General features: G+C 39.9%; 3 protein-coding genes across 6 annotated transcripts in view; 1 reads left to right on the plus strand and 2 right to left on the minus strand.

Moving 5' to 3' along the window:
- Positions 1 to 417, minus strand: part of LOC149315027 (echinoderm microtubule-associated protein-like 5) — a 139124-nt gene extending 138707 nt beyond the window's left edge. For both annotated transcript variants that reach the window (XM_089522366.1, XM_089522365.1), the window contains exon 1: positions 35 to 417. In XM_089522366.1, coding sequence (XP_089378492.1) covers positions 35 to 231 — 197 coding nt within the window. In that variant the 5' untranslated portion in view covers positions 232 to 417. The remainder of the gene's footprint in view (positions 1 to 34) is intronic.
- Positions 418 to 1763: 1346 nt separating this feature from the next.
- The window catches only part of LOC149315028 (tetratricopeptide repeat protein 8-like), a 60990-nt gene continuing 45626 nt past the window's right edge, over positions 1764 to 17127 (plus strand). For 2 of the 3 annotated variants that reach the window (XM_089522367.1, XM_089522368.1), the window contains exon 1: positions 16638 to 16783. In XM_089522367.1, the coding sequence (XP_089378493.1) occupies positions 16670 to 16783 (114 nt within the window). In that variant the 5' untranslated portion in view covers positions 16638 to 16669. Of the gene's footprint in view, positions 1803 to 16637; positions 16784 to 17127 lie in introns of those variants that run through there. The other variant, XM_089522370.1, reaches the window with a different exon arrangement.
- Positions 7865 to 9616, minus strand: LOC149315029 (E3 SUMO-protein ligase ZBED1-like). Its single transcript, XM_089523167.1, has one exon. It carries the CDS (start codon positions 9614 to 9616, stop codon positions 7865 to 7867), a length of 1752 nt encoding a protein of 583 aa, XP_089379293.1.

Below are 17127 nucleotides of genomic sequence, written 5' to 3' on the forward strand. Positions count from 1 at the left end.
TGATGATCCCTCCTTCCTCCTCCTCCGCCGTTACCTGATGATGTCGTCCTGGTGTCCGAGGAAGAACTTCTGCCGGTGCTCTCGGGGGCTGTAGACGACGCCGACGCCGGCCACGAAGTAGACGATCTCCTTGGCGGCGGTGTAGTAGAGGTTGTTGCGGCACTGGTGGCCCCGGTAGCCGTAGACCCACTCCAGGCGGAGGTGGCAGTTGGGGGGGCTGCGGTCGGCCATGGCGCCCAGCGAGGCAGCCGGCAAGGCTTCCTCCTCCTCCTCGCCGCTTTATTCCCGCCCTTAATCCCCGAAGGCTGGCATGGAAACTCCCCGCAGCACCAGCAGCAGCAGCAGCAGCAGCCTTTCTCTCTCCCTCCTCCTCCTCCTCCTCCTCCTTATGGAGCGTCCTCTGCTGTCCTCTTCCTGGCGGCGTCGCTTCTGCTGCTGTTGCAAGACATGGCTCCTACCACCATCCACCCGCGGGGCCCGGAGGCCACTCCAGCGGAGGACGAGGGACAGCAGCAGCAGCGGCAGCAGGAGGAGGAGGAGGAGCCCAGACGAGCGCGACCCTCCTTGCCTTCCCTCCTCCTTCGCCTCAGGGACGCAGCGCCTCTCCTCCTCCTCCTTCCTCCGAACGTCGGTTCGAAACGTCCTGCGCGCGCTCCTCCAACCGCCACTGTCTCCCTCTTTCTCCTCCCCCGCCCCTCGCCCAGTCCCTGCGCATGCGCAGTCGCTCCCTCTCTCTCTCTGTAGTCCCCTCACAAGCACACATATATATTTCTCCTTCTGTGACTCTTTCCTTCTCTCTTTCCTTCCTCTCCTTCTTCCCAGATACCTCGTTAACAATATATATATATGTACACACACACACACACATCTATATCTATATGTGTGTATATATAATAAACTAATAATAAACATGGAATGAACTCTTCTAGAACATGGCCAAAAAACCCACAAAAAACCATGGACGCCTTCCACTTCACATTAATAAAAGAAACTTTAATTCTTATACTCCGCCTTTCTGCCGCCGCAGCAATCGAGACGGTTTACGTGACTAGAATATATTGGGATAATGTCGTTTAAATGACACACACCATCTTAAGAGGCCGGAAGCCGCGCCAAAGCTGCGCTTCTGAGGGGATGCTTTGATTTGGATTTCCTGCATGACAGAATGGGGTTGGACTGGATGGCCCTTGCGGTCTCTTCCAACTCTATGATTCTATGATCAACAAAGCTCAGGGGCAAGCTTTAGAATTGTGTGGTTTAGATCTAGACACAGATTGCTTCTCACATGGACAATTATATGTTGCGTGTTCTAGAGTTGGCAAGCCACATAGTCTCTATATTTACACAGACAATGCAACAACAAAAAATACTGTATACCCACAAGCATTGTGAAATTAAACATTTCGGAAATGTGTGCTTTTCTCTTTTCTTTCTTTTCCATTTAACCAGACTGAGCCACAGTAATGCCTGGCCGGGTACAGCTAGCACAACATAAAAGTACATCATACAGTTATAAACATATATCTCATTATTCCCTCCCTCCCACCATACCATAAAACTACTGTACTAATTAAAACAGTCAGACAGTCAGACGACAAACAGTCAAGACTCTCTTCCAGCCAAGCATTCTCTGAAGATGCCAGCCACAGATGCTGGCGAAACATCAGGAATAAACTCTTCTAGAACATGGCCCCATAGCCCTGATGATAAACAGATGGGTCATTTTGGGATGTTCTACACAATAACCTGCATTCATGGCACCAAGTGGGCTGTTGTTGTCGTTGTTGTTCTTAAGATAAGAGGTAAAAATTTACCTGTATTTTGGCAGAAACACTGTGGCATCATTATTTGTTTATTTGTTTATTTTGATCCCGCCTTTCTCCCAAAGTGGGATCCAACGCAGCTAACAACCTACATATAAACCACATTTAAAACAACAATTAAAATCATACAATTAAAATCATAATTTTTTTAAAAAATGACCAGTATAAAATTTAAAACATACAGTTATCTAAAACATACAAATCTAAAACCAACCCCATTATCCCCCAACAAAAAAACAAGCCTGCTAGATCTTAAAAGGCTTGTTTAAATAAAAATGTCTTCATTAGCTTGTATACTTATCCCTCCATATTCACTAGGATTAGGGGCACAAGACCCCCGTGAATATGGAAAAAACGCAAATAACAAAAACACCCTGTTTTTACCTGAGAGGACATCTCTCTAGGAATTTCTAGGTCCTCCAGTGCAACTCTGTGGTCAACATCTGACAGACACTGACCATAGAACTGCACTGGAGGAGCTACAAATGCCTAGTAGAGTATTCTCTATAGGAATCTCTAGGTCTTTCAGTGCAACTTTTAGGTAAAGTTGACCATAGAGTTGCACTGGAGGATCTAGATATTCCTAGAGAGAATGTATTAATCAAATCCACGAATAATCAAAGCTGCAAATATGGAAGGATGTGTGTGTTTGTGTGGGGGGTGTATTTCAGTTGTACAAAAGGTTTTAGTAAAAGAGGAAGGTGTTTTACCTCCACAGGAAGAGTTACAATTTTGGAGGGTAGAGTTAATATGAAGATATTAAGGCTCTGGTGATGGGGAGCACTTGGGGAAATGGAGGAGGGAAAAAAAACGAATTAGTCATAAATTAATAGTATTATACCTTTGTGGAATTATGAATAGTTTATGATGAAAAGAAGACAGTAAGAAGAATGAAGACATTAATAATAATTTTATGTGGTTTTTTTTTTAAAAATGACAGGTTTAGTTAATATTAAATGGTTTGATATGAATAAGATTTAGATAAGGTAGTGAAGAATGGATAATTAATGTGATTTATTACATAATTTAAGAATAAAAATAAATAAATAAATAAATAAATAAATAACATCCAGGGGTAGCTGTGTTGGCCGTTTTAACAAATACAAACAGAAATCCATCAGTGATACCTTTATTGGCCAACCTGTAACAGATCTTGGAGGACATCAGAGACAGCGGTCCAAAAGACACTGCAGAAATAACCCAGTTTGAGACCGCTTTAACTGCCCCAGCTCACTGCTATTAGGGAATCCTGGGAATTGTTGTTTATTGTGGCACCAGAGCTCTCTGACAGAGAGAAGGCCAAATGTCTCACAAAGCTACAGTTCCCAGGATTTCCTAGCACTGAGCCAGGGCAGTTAAAGCAGTCTCAAACTGGATTATTTCTGAAGTGTGTTTTACACCAAACCTAGCCAGCTTTACATTTTGCCTATCCTGCTCTGGCCATTAAAACAGATGGCCACCTAAGCAGATGCAATCATAGCCTTCCATGTATTACTTAAACCTGGAGTAAATAGCATTGTTTCCCTTTTCCAGTCTTATGATAACGTGAGCGATCACTGACTGGGGCTGCACTCTCCATGGTGCTGAAATCTGGGGATGCGGCTCACGTTTGTTCACAACAAGGTTTTAATCATGGAAGCTCAGAAGACATGCAGGGTATTTCTATGGGCCAGGAGGTTTCTGTGAGTAGATGAATGGAGAAAGAGAAATTTCCTTAGATACCTGAGCAACAATACATATAAATGAAAGTACAAACCTATGTAGATTTGAGATCTCACACAGAAAGACTGTAATAGGCCAGTGGCATAGTGCTTCGAGTGTGGAACTAGGCCTCTGGAGACCAAGTTTCGATTCCAGCCAAGAAGCCCACTGGGTGACCTTGGGCAAGTCACACACTCTCAGCCTCAGGGGAAGGCAATGGCAAACCTCCTCTGGACAAATCTTGACAAGAAAACCCCATGATAGTTTCACCATAGTGTCACCATAACTCAGAAATGATTTGAAGGCATACACCTCACTTACCTTAGCTGTCAGCTTTATCCAAGCCATTGCCAAAATCTTGAAAAACAAAAAGCTCTTTTAATATGATTACAAAGCAAACAGGCTCAGACTCTGGCAAACCTCTGTCTAGTGAAACAAGAAATTCTATAGTTGAGGTCCACCACTGAAATACAGTTGGCCCTCTGTATCCACAGATTTTTTTTAATCCACAGATTCAAGTAAGCAGGGCTTCAATACACACACGCACACATCTCTCCACATTCACTGCGGTTAGTGGCACAGGACCCTTGTGATTGTGGAAAAACCACAAATAATAAAAACACTATATTTTTACCTGAGAGAACACCTCTCTAGAAATCTCTAGGTCCTCCTGCACAACTCTGTGGTCAACACCTGCCAGACATTGACCACTGAATTGCTCTGGAGGAGCTACAAAGGACTAGTGGAATGTTCTCTCTAGGAATCTCTAGCTCCTTCAGTGTGACTTTTGGTTAAAGTTGACCAAAGAGTTACACTGGAGGACCTAGATATTCCTAGAGAGAACATATTAATAAAATTCGTGAATAATCAAATCCACAAAAGTAAAAGGTGCACATGTGTGTGTGTATGTGTGTGTGTGTGTATGCATAAATTTCAAAAAGCAAGCCTTGATTTGGCCATAAGGGACACTATTTTTCTATGTCACTGTATCTAATAGGACTTGAGCATCCACAGATTTTTGTATCCACCAACCGTCAGCAGATACAAAGGGCCCACTGTACCTTGTTAATTCCATGTCTTTGCAAAGTAAACCCAGACTGCAGCAAACTCATGAGTATCTAATCTATTTACTTATTAAATTCCAATGGGTTCAATGGGTCTACACTAGTTTGAACTAATAATTGGATATAACCCTAAGATTTTTACTGATCACACACCAGTAGAGTACTTCATTTTGCCAGGAAAGCCAATGCTAGATTAAGGAGCAAACTGGACAAGCAGTATTATATATTTTAAATTACAGTATTCTGCTATCTTAGGAAAAGGAGATATAGCCAATTCATAACAAAACACAACATTTCAGTGTTAAAGTTACAAGAATGTAACAGTCACAAGTCTAAATCTGCCACACATACACATACACACACACATATATACACACACTGCCAAAATGTCTGTGCAGCCTTAGAAATGTATGGTGATGTATGCTGGATACCAGCATAGTCTTTCAAGAATAATTGGATTCTGTAGTACTGTACTCACCTAATGAACTGATCAGATTCCAAAACATGTTTGGCAAAAAGACATCAATTTTGTAATTTGGCTGTGCTGCTGTTCTGCTGGCAAAGTGAACTTAATAATCAGAATGGTGGTTCCCACTGTCTTGTTGGCAGAAATTATTTCACATTGTAAAACGCCAGACGTAAATAAAAAAGGTAATATAACTGGTTATATGAGAGCCAGCATGGTGTAGTGGTTTGAGTGTTGGACTACAACTCTGGAGATTAGGGTTCAAATCCCAGCTCAGCCATGTAAACCCACTGGGTGACCTTTGGCAAGTCACACTCTCTCACCCTCAGAGGATGGCAATGGAAACCCTGTCCCCCTGCAGAAATCTGCCAAGAACAGAGTCACTCCTCTCTAGCAATGCGGACTGAGGTTAAAATGTGATGTTTTACCACACCTGGTTGCCTTTCTGTTGTCCTTCCAAAGTGAGGGGCAAGCGAAGTCAGTTCGATTCCAAGCAAGTCACGTGATGCAGACTCAAGCAAAGGGGAGAGTGCACATTGTATTACAACACCAGAGCATACTTTGAGGGTTCAACGATTCAAATCGGCCCCCTTGCACATGCTCAGTGGGGCTCTGGACGCTGTCCTCCTTCCCTGCCCCCTCCTTAGCTGTCATCCTTCATCGGGGTCTAGGAGAAGGGGGAGGATGATGGGATAGGTCGCTGGGGGTCCCTGGGGCCAGGATCAGGATGCAGGAGCAGTCAGGGGATGATGGGTTAGGTGGAGAGGGGGCGAGATGGGGATGCAGGAGCAGTCAGGGGATGATGGCTTAGGTGGAGAGGGGACGAGATGGGGATGCAGGAGCAGTCAGGGGATGATGGGTTAGGTGGAGAGGGGGCAAGATGGGGATGCAGGAGCAGTCAGGGGATGATGGGTTAGGTGGCAGAGGGGGCGAGATGGGGATGCAGGAGCAGTCAGGGGATGATGGGTTAGGTGGAGAGGGGCGAGATGGGGATGCAGGAGCAGTCAGGGGATGATGGGTTAGGTGGCAGAGGGGGCGAGACAGGGATGCAGGAGCAGTCAGGGGATGATGGGTTTGGTGGAGAGGGGGCCAGATAGGGATGCAGGAGCAGTCAGGGGATGATGGGTTAGGTAGAGAGGGGGCGAGATGGGGATGCAGGAGCAGTCAGGGGATGATGGGTTAGGTGTAAGGGTGAAGGAGTGGAGCAGATCGGGGTCTAGGAGAAGGCAGGAGACGCAGGGGATGATGTGATCGGCTGGTTGGCAGAGAGGAGGAGGTGGCATGAAGGAGGAGGAGGGGGATGACATAGCAGGATGCAGGGGGCCAAGGGGGGTGGCATCAGAGTGCTTTTCCACACCAGACCAATTCGCAGTGCTATCGAAGGGAGCCTGGAAGCGAATTCTCTGGAGTCACTTTTTTCCAGGTTTTACCAAAATGAGGGGTGACTTCAGAAACACTGCTGAAGCAATTCGCAAGGAGCTCCCATAGAAATCAGTGGCGTCTGATAAAACAGTCCCTTTATGACATGAAACTGCACCGTTGGAAGTGCTATCACTTTGGAAGTGAGCTGGAACTGAGCCACAATACCACCCAAATGCTCCATGTGATCTACTGCAAACAATTCTGCGATTCTGGATCAGTAGCAGCAGTACGTAGTGTACAGATCACAGAAATCACAGAAAATCACAGAAATCACAGAAAATCACAGTTTTGAATCACAGATATTTTAAAATCACAGTAACAGTTTTCACTGATATCTGTAAATCACAGTTATTCCATTCTCGGCTGGATCTGGTATGGGAAAAAATCACACTTTGCATTGCTAGAACAGGAGTGACTGCGGATCTGAGCTGCAATCCCCCGATGTGTGATAAGGTCCGTAGTCACTCTTGTGACTGGCAGGTGGAAGCTCCTTTGACCTACAAAGGATTGAATCAGTGATTTTCTGTTATTTCAGTGGTTCCTGTGACCTGGCCAGTGATACTGACTCGTCGTAGTGATTTCGTATTAGCTGAAAACATTATTATTATTATTATTATTATTATTAGCCTAATTAGTATACATTTATAATTATTTTACATTTGTATTTTTAAGTATATTATTCATTTTTATTTTTAAGTTAGTACATTTAAATGTTAGAAACAACCACGATAATTTTACTCAACACTGATGCACTACTATGTTGTTTTTTTAAAAAACTTTGTTATTACTTATCACGTACTATATACGTATAAATGTCTATTTTACATGATTATTTGATGTAATATAGGTTTTTATCGTGGTGCAGTATAAAAATATAACAGTAGTTAATACAAGATTCAAGTATGGCAACAAAGTGGCTATTTTATATTGATGATAATAGTTTTACAAGGAAACTAACATGAGTTTTTGAGACTGAAGTTGAAATTGTTTTTTAAAGAAGTAAAAGAAATGATAAATAAAATATACAGCAGTTAAAATAGAACATATAATTTGGAAATTTAACAAAATCCATAAAATTTATAGGCTTTATATTAAAAAATGAAACATTTTTCAACTATTACTATAACAACTAAATAAACATATTTTAATTTCAAATACTATTTTATTAAAGAGATATATAAAGAATACAATGAAATGTAAAGAGTATAAAGAAAAGAAAACAACAACAAAATTAGATTTCTGCAGAAAATAAAATACTCTTTGGTTTAGAAAAACAAACTTAATTATAGGAATTTCATTAAAATTACATAATAATGAATTGTCAGGACTGCCCTTTTTAAAGACTGAAAACTGAAACAAATAATACTGAACAAGGAACACTTCAATCCTTAGATAACTTCAGTGTTCTTAGCAATTATTTGACTTAACAGTCCATCTTCATTGTTATCATCATCTTCATCAATGGTATGGATTTTTTCAAACTTTCTTTTGTTTTGGGTCTGGTTTGCATTGAGGAACATTAACATCCTTGCTTCGTTGCCGCTAAGTCGGTTTCTATGTTTTGAAATTAGCATTCCTGCTTTCGAAAAAGTTTGTTCGCATGGAACGGAAGTTGCCAAGCAACAAAAGTACCTCCTTACAACTTCTTTTAGGTGTGGGAATTGATGACCATTTTCTTTCCACCAAGCTGTGGGGTCTTTCTTTCTGTCTAACAGGTCGTCTTCCAAAAACCTATCGATTTCGACAATAGCCCTAGACAAAACTGTTTCTCTTTTTTTTCTTTTTTGACAAAAGTTCGTCCAATGCAGAACTGAAAATTCCTCTGGTTCTTTATTCTTTGTGGGCACTTTGGTAACTTCAGTTGAGGTTTCGTTTTGGTTGAACTGTTCTGCTTCTCTCATTTCCACTGAGATAAGCTCAACAATCCGTGTCTTCATTCTTTCCGATGTGTTCTGGTTGTTAAAAACCATATTTTTGAACCTAGGGTCCAAAAATGTCAAGATTGACAGAGTCTGACTGCTTTCAAAATGTTGAAAGTGTTCAACTAAACCCTTAGACAAAGATTCAACCACTGACATCACTTCAGGCGAAAAGTTTTTTTGTTTCAGCTTATGACACACTGTCATTAAGGAGTTGGCAAGAGGAATTACTAAAGAGCCAGTAGCATACTTTTCCCCACTTACTTTTTGTGTTACAGTGAAGAAAGGTTTTAAAACTAAAACTAGTTCACACAACATTTTCCATTCAGCAGTTGTCAAAATCGGAAGATCGTTGTCAATCAAAGCTAAGGTTGATTTAACTGGATCTTGCAATAGGACAAATCTTCTTATCATAAAATACGTGGAGTTCCACCTGGTTGCGACATCTTGCACAAGCGTTTTAGGTTTGTTGTGTGGTTCATTATTTTCCCATTGGTATTCCATCAATTTTTCTAAAGAATTACTGCTTCTTTTGAAATGGGCCACTATCGATCTTACGTTGCTTAGAAGTTCTTCAATTAGTTTGATTTTCAAACCGTCTTTCACAACTAAATTCAAACTGTGGGCGAAACATCCCATGTGTTTCCAACTAAGGATCTGCTTAATCGCTTTAGTAATGTTTGACGCGTTGTCAGATACAGCAAATACTATTTTTTCATTGATTTTCCACAGGATAGATATTTCTTTTAATGATTCTGCTAGGTTTTCAGAAGTATGCTTTTCAGGAAATAACGCACACTGGAGAAGAACAGATTGCAGTTTGAAACTGTTATCTATAAAGTGGGCCGTTACGGCCATGAAACTATCAGTATTTACAGAGGTCCAGCTATCAGTGGTCAGGCATACACTTATAGCTTGGCTGACCTTTTCCTTGGTGGCTGTTAGGCATTCCTCAAACTTTGCAGGAATTAGGGTTCTGGAAATAGATTCCTTACTTGGAAACTGGTAGTTTGGATTTAATGCATTAGTAAAGGACACAAACCCTTCATCCTGTACAATGCTAAAGGGTTGAAAATCTTTGGTGAACAGCTTTAGAAGAGAATCATCTATATTAGACATCTGCCTGGAAGGAATTCTTTTGTTGTGTTGTAACTTCACCTGCAGCCCCTCTCTGAATTTGCATATTAGGAGTTTCTTGAAAACTACACGAAGGCTGGGCATCCCCATCAGCTTTCCTTTTTTGAGGTGGTTCAGAAACAACATCTGGGTCATCCTAAAACCAAAAGGCTTATTACTTCTCTAGACACACCTTGGCTACATTTTACATGGTAAAAACTTTGTGAATTAGCATCACATCACAGAGCGCGAGGTACTTTTTTTACTTCTTATCATAGACGTTAAGTAGGCCGACAGTAAAAATTAAAATGAATATTTTATTAGTAGCACAGAGAAGAAAAACAGAGATAGCTTTCTTGCGGCAGGAGCATACACCTCAGTGGAGTTACACTGGCGTCGAAATGCAGAAAGCGCGGGACAAGCAAGAGAATTGATGGTAGGCAATAGCAATGGGGGAAAGGGGAGGGGCTGATTGTCACCAATCTCATTTAATGTTAGAAGTGACCTCCATTTTTTACTTCTCTGCACTAGAGCTCTATTAGTTAAGTTTAAAATATTTCATTCTGATAATAATAAGAATATGGCTAATTATATAGAAGAAGAGAATAGGCAGTGTTAAATTAGTTTTTTCTGATATTTATTGCCGTGTTTCTCAAAACAGCTATTTTAATTTATGCAGCTCTGAAGGTTCCTCCCCTCAAGGTACAGTCATTTGGACACAATGGAATTGTCCATGTTCCTTCAATATTTATAGCTCCAATACATGCAAAAAAGTTGCATTACAAATACATTTTAATGTATGTTTCATTAGTAAATATTGGTTTTATTTGCTATTATTATATCCTACAGGATGTCCTATTTCTAATAATAAACCAACAAAAGTCCCTAATGCCAAAAACTCCAAGCTGTAAGAACAACAACAAAAAAAAAACTAATGGTTCTGCCAAAGAAAATTTATATGTGTAAAATATAACTGAATGAAATATAACCCATTTCCAATTACCAAAATACCCTTTTAGAAATTGTACTGGCCTCTCTACTCCAGGGTGTAATTAATCCCTTATTTCTTTACAGAAGTGTTTTTTGGTAATTGGAAGTGGGTTATATTTCATTCAGTTATATTTTACACACGTACATTTTCTTTGGCAGAACCCTTAGTTTGGTTTTCTAATAATATACATTTAAAGCTATTTTGGGGGTTTCAAGATCATCACAACTTAAAAACTACCCATTCCCTGCTTCTATACAATTACTGTAAACTTTACCTACAATGTACTGTATTTTTATTTGTTAATTAATTTGTGTAATATTAAAATATGTATTTATGTTATTTAAATAATATAAAAATAATTGACAAATCTTGAGGGGTTCGGACCCATTGGACCTCCCTGGCTATGCCCCTAGTAGTAAACCAATGCATAAATCAATTTTTCTTACCACAATATCAGAAGAATTCAAAATAGTTTTTGAAGAGATATCATCAATACAAACAGTTGGATGTTTGCTCTTCATATGTTTCTTTAGGTTGGAAGTAGACGTCTTGAAAGATAGCTTGTTTTTACATAAATTGCATTCTGCAATACTGTCACTTTTTGGAGAAAAAAAAAACTCCAAATAGGACTCCTAAATTTCTGTGTTTTATTCATTTTAAGACACTGATTATTTATATAGCTATAGCAGTCAGTCAGAGTTCCAGCAGTGATCTGTGAAAAAGTAGCATCCAGTTCTGTGAAAATCACAGTTTGGAGCTCCAATTGTCTTGAAGGCACCCAACAACAACAACAAAACTAGGGTAAAGGTGGCATTCCATTTGCATGGAAACTGAGAGATATGGATTTGAATCAAACACATAAGATTTAATAAGGGTTAGAAACACATGACTAGCGTAGAAAGAAATAATCGTATGCTATAATTAGATTACATATATAAATAGTATGGAACCACATATATACATGTATACTATTATAATCAATATATCTATTCTAATAGGATTGAGTAAAGCTCAGCTGAGGCCCTTTAACTGAAAGGGAATTTTATAAAAATATATAAGTTAGTAAAAGAAAGAGTTTTTAGATAAGCTTTTTATAACACTGTTATTTATTAAATAGTAAATATATTATTTTATAAGAATAAAGGGGGGTTATATCTTTGATAATAAATAAAATACACTTATAAAATATGCTGGACTTAGTTATTTTAAATAGTATCTTTTGTCTCTGTTAAGATTATCAAAATGGCTAAGTCTTCTGTTTAAATAAATAAATAAATAAATAAGACTGCACTTGGAAGTCAAGGACAACTTTGCAAAGAAGGAGGCAAAGCAGTTTTTGGAGCCAACTGATAAGAGAGCTCCATCCTCATTAAATGTCAAGAACACTATTTTTTTGGTTGGGATACTAAAAGTCAAGAGATATCCCCTTTTGAGCATGCGTAATGGGGGGTGATGAATATTAGAACACACCTATGAATCTATAATGGCTAATTTAAATGGTCACGAGATATATGGTGAGATTATGTTATGGGTGGAGTTTTTACATACATGAAAAGGTGGTCTTAAAATCGATCACATGTCTAGATCTGGCCATTAAAAAAATGAGATAGAAATATTGTAACAGAAAATGTCTTATAAATACTGTGTGAAACCTCAGACGGTGAGCCTCTTGCAAGATTGTAATGAACAAATTGGAAATTGCTGCTTCACTTGTTTTGTCCTGATTAATTTGATTTGGTACTTAGAAGAAATCTGTATCTCACAGAAACTACCTGAGTAGTAGTGCCTAGTATAGAGTTGTTCTGGTAAAAGATACAGCTTACTTACATTCAATATCTGATTTATATTATATTTGACAGGATTAATGTACCATCTGTTTTACAGTTGAAAAGACAGCATGAAAAGACAGTATCTCTAAACATTTGTTATCAACTAATATAAAAATCAACAAACTGCAAGGGCAATTCACATTTTGGGGTTTTTTTTTAGATTGTTGTTGATGGGAACACCAATTAAATATATAATTAGCTTCCTCAACGAAATGTTGAGTGCATATTACTAAGTCACAGTTTTTGCCAATGACAGCAATAAAAATGCAGTTTAAAAATAAATGTACAAGTGCAAGGTTTAAATAAACAAACAATTGGTGGTTTTTCAATTAATATTTTTGCAGAGTATATAAATAAAACATATGTACATAAAATGTCACACACTTTTAGAGCATATGCTCAAAAAGAAGCTTGCTGGGTTCATCACCAGAATATCCCTCAGGGTAGGAAACTACAACCTTTCAAATACTGTTGGAGACCATTTCCATCAGCTGCAGGCAACATAAGCAATGGTCAGAACTAGCAATAGGAATTCAATCAGTCACTCACTTTATTTATATCCCATCTTTTCCTCAAAAGTGGGACTCAAGGTGGCAGTTCAACAACTATGGTTCAAAAGTCTGAGACCACTTTAACTGCTCTGGCTCAGTGCTAGGGAATCCTGGGAAATGTAGTTATTGTGGCACCAGAGTCCCAAGATCGCGACAAGACATGTCACTATTAGAGAGGATTTATCCCATGAATAACCAGGGAATAACCAGCAGCAAATCATTCACTGGATTTCCCCATGACTGATTTGTTGCTGGTTATTCCCTGGTTATTCCTGGGAGATGTCCTCTCTAATCGTGACATCAAGTGAAAATCTTTGCAGTGATCTTGGGACTTTGCCAAGAAAATCCCTTTTTAATCCCATCTTTCCCCCACTTTACCCATGCGATAAAGTTCTCTGACAGAGAAGGCTAAATGTCTCACCAAACTACAGTTCCCAGAATTCCCTAGCATTTAACCAGGGCAGTAAAAGTGTTCTCAGATTGGATTATTTCTGCAGTGCGTTTTTTTGACCAATGTTATAAAAACAATCCTCACCCCTGCTTTAGGGCAATTCTGAGCACCACACTTGTACCTACATTATTTTTCCATCATGGAAAAGGCATGGGTGGCAAAGGTAGGCTCAGTCATCATCTTGGTTCATGTCAAACGTACAGGATAACATCTGTTGGCTTTTCAGATATTGCACACTTGTTTCCCCACTTGTTTAACTGGGAGATCGATTTGGAAAAATAGAAGCTTTATGTTAATATGTACAGATTCAGGCTGCACATTGCAGATCTACTTCTGATGGAAGGGAAGAATGCTCGATAAATACTTTATAAAAAATATTACTACTTTTTTGAGAGCAAGAGAAAAGTGGATTCTAGGGAATGGTTGCTGGATCAGGCAAGCAAGGAGAAGATTAATCTGGGGACAAAACTAAATAGGATGCATTGTGAGGGGCTGAATTTTGAAATTACTAGGCCTGCATCCACACTGCAATCCAGTTGGACGTCACTTTAACTGCCATGGCTCAATGCTATAGAATTCTGGGAACTGAAGTTTGTTGTGGCACCAGATGTCTATGACAGAGAAGGCTAAACGTCTCACAAAACTACAATGGAAGTCAAAGTGATGCCACTCTGGATTATTTCTGTAGTGCAGATTCAGCCTGGGCGATGAGGTTGTGGAGATCTCATAATTGGGACAGAAAGCTTTACATACAAGTATTTGAATAAGTAAAAATGCGATCAATTTTCTGAAGTGTAATTAATTTGTGGAGAATAGATTTTGGATTAGATTTGGTGAGGTGTCTTGGACCATCTCTGCCTCAAAATAATAAGACCTTATGGACTTCCTTATTATTATAGCTTATATTTATACCCCACCTTTTTTCAAGGTGATCAAGGTGAAGTATCTGATAAACTCAGGTCTAAAACACACTGCAGAAATAATCCAGTTTGGGACCGCTTTAACAACCCTGACTCAGTGCTAGGGAATTCTGGGAACTGTAGTTTTGTGAGACATTTAGCCTTTTCTATCAGAGCTCTGGTGCCACAATAAACTACAGTTCCCAGAATTCCCTAACATTTAGCCAGGGCAGTTAAAATGGTCTCAAACTGGATTATTTCTGCAGTGTGTTTTGGACCATAGAAACTGTTTCATACAGAGTCAGAAGACTGGTTAACACTGCAGATAAAAGTCTGATTTGAAGCTTTATTTGGAATACAAGGAAAGTTGAAAATTTCCAGCACTATTTGCAGATCTCTCCTAAACTGAGAGATTTACTGACTGGGTCAAGCCACACAATGTCCTCCTGGACAGTCTGAACCTGGATTTCTCCCCATCCCATTAAAAACTTTCTAAACAAGTTGAACACACAACATTGATGGCCCCTCATAACCATATGCAAAACTGACAACTCCTGCCAGCATGGTGTAGTGGTTTGAGAGGTGGACTCTGGCAATCAGGGTTCAATTTCCCTCCCCCTCCTCCTCCTCCTCCTCTTCTTCTTCATCATCATCTTATTATTATTATTATTATTATTATTATTAATGTTTATTTATATAGTGCCATAAATTTGTAAGCATCATCAAAATAGCATATGACCTGCCAATGGCATACAATCTAAAAGTCATAAGATAAAAACTATACAAAATTAAGCAAGTTATGCAGTTAAAATGCAAACTGTAAAAACAACTAATACATATAATAAAATATAACAATTATAAAACAATATTAAAATAAGTTGCAAATGCTTTAGAGAACAAGAAAGTCTTTAATTATGCTTGAGCATAAAAACCTATTGGGTAACCTTGGGCAAGTTGCACTCTCTCAGAGGATGGCAATGACAAATCCCCCCTGAAGAAACTTGCCACCACTTTAACTGTCATGGCTCAATGCTTTGGAATTCTGGGAAATGTAGTTTGTTGAGCACCAGAGCTCCTATTTCTTTTCCTTTGTGGATGATTTCCACCACCACCATCGTTGTAAATTAGGGCTACGCATTCCTGATAGGTTTATACTGTTTTAATTAGATGATTTTAACTGTTTTTAAATTCTTATTGTAAAGTTCTTAAAATGTTTTTATCTTGTGAGAGGCCTTGGGTCTCTTTGGGAGAAAGGTGGCATAAAAACGAAATAAAAATAGTTTTCTTTCATTGTGCTGTTTTTTTTTAACAAAGGTTGCATACGCACTGCAGAAATAATCCAGTTTGACACCACTTTAACCGCCACGGCTCAATGCTATGGAATCCTGGGATTCAGTACCTTGTCGTGGCACCAGTGGTTTCTGACAGAGGAGACTAAACATCCCACCAAACTATAAATCCCAAGATTCCATAGTATGGAGCCATGGCAGTTAAAAGCGGTGTCAAGCTGGATTATTTTAAATTAATTTTAATTTGTATTTATGATGTTGACGTTTTAGTTGAGGTAAGGGATAAGGGGATATGCAATCTTTAGTTGTTTATGTGTTATGTATTTGTTTATGCATTTTCTTGCAGTGTGGATGCCTATTTGGCCCAAAACACACTACAGAAATGAGCCCCATTTTTCAGACTCCTTTAAAATGCCCTTGCCTCAATGGTAGGGAATCCTGGGAACTGTAGCTTTGTGAGACATTTAGCCTTTTCTGTCAGAGAGCTCTAGTGCCACAATAAACTACAATTCCCAGGATTCCCTAATAGCACTGAGCCAGAGCAGTTAAAGGGGATCTCAGAGTAGATTATTTCTGCAGTATGTTTTCTGCACCTTTTGTTTCTCTGTGAGAGAGCTCTAGTGCCACAATAATAAACTACAGTTCCCAGAATTCCACAGCACTGAACCAAGGCAGTTAAAGTGGTGCCAAACTGGATTGTTCCTGCAGTGTGGCTGCCTCTTTGGCCCAAAACACACTGCAGCAATGACCTCCATTTTGAGACTGCTTTAACTGCACTTGCTTCAATCAATGCTAGGAAATCCTGGGAACTGTAGCTTTGTGAGACATTTAAAGCCTTCTCTGTCAGGGAGTTCTGGTGCCACAATAATAAACTACCAGTTCCCAGGATTCCCTAATAGCACTGAGCCAGGGCAGTAAAAGGTGGGTCTCAAAGTGGATTGTTTCTGCAGTGTGTTTTGGGCTATAGCAACTCAGGCAACCCTTCCCTTTAGGCAGCTGCTTAGCCGCCTATTTTCCGCGTAGGCCCCTGGCGGAGCGTTGCTAGGCAACGGGAACCAGGGCCGCCACGACTAGGCCGCAGGAGGGAGAAGAGGCCTTCTTGTAGTAGTAGTTGTTATTGTTGCCGTTTCTCTCGCTGCCCTTCCCGCATGGCGCTGGAAATGGACCCGCTGGTCCACGCCTTGAGTTACTTCAGGCGGAGGAAGTTCCAGCCCTGCTCGGATCTTTGCTCCCAGATGCTGGAGAAGGAGCCTGGCGACCAGGTAATGGGAAGGGCAGGGGTAAGAGTTTTTGGACTTCAGCTCCCAGAAGCCTCAGCCATGTCTGCCAATAGCTTGGGATTCTGGGAGATGAAGTCCAAAATCCCTTCAAGAACACAGTTTGGGGACCCTTGCTCTACATACTGAGTCTACAGATCAGTGGTCCCCAAACGGTGGCCTTTATAAGGGATTTTGGACTTCAGCTCCCAGAAGCTTCAGCCATGTTGGCCAATAGCCTGGCATTCTGGGAGCTGAAGTCCAAAGTCCCTTAGGGAGAACAATTTGGGGAGCACTGTCTTATATTGTTGTTGCTGGGTGCCTTCAAGTTGTTTTTGACTTCTCACAAT

This window comes from Sceloporus occidentalis, unplaced genomic scaffold (assembly GCF_023333645.1).
Source record: "Sceloporus occidentalis isolate IW3139 unplaced genomic scaffold, rSceOcc1.0.p SCAF_4, whole genome shotgun sequence".
Taxonomy (NCBI): Eukaryota; Metazoa; Chordata; class Lepidosauria; order Squamata; family Phrynosomatidae; genus Sceloporus; species Sceloporus occidentalis.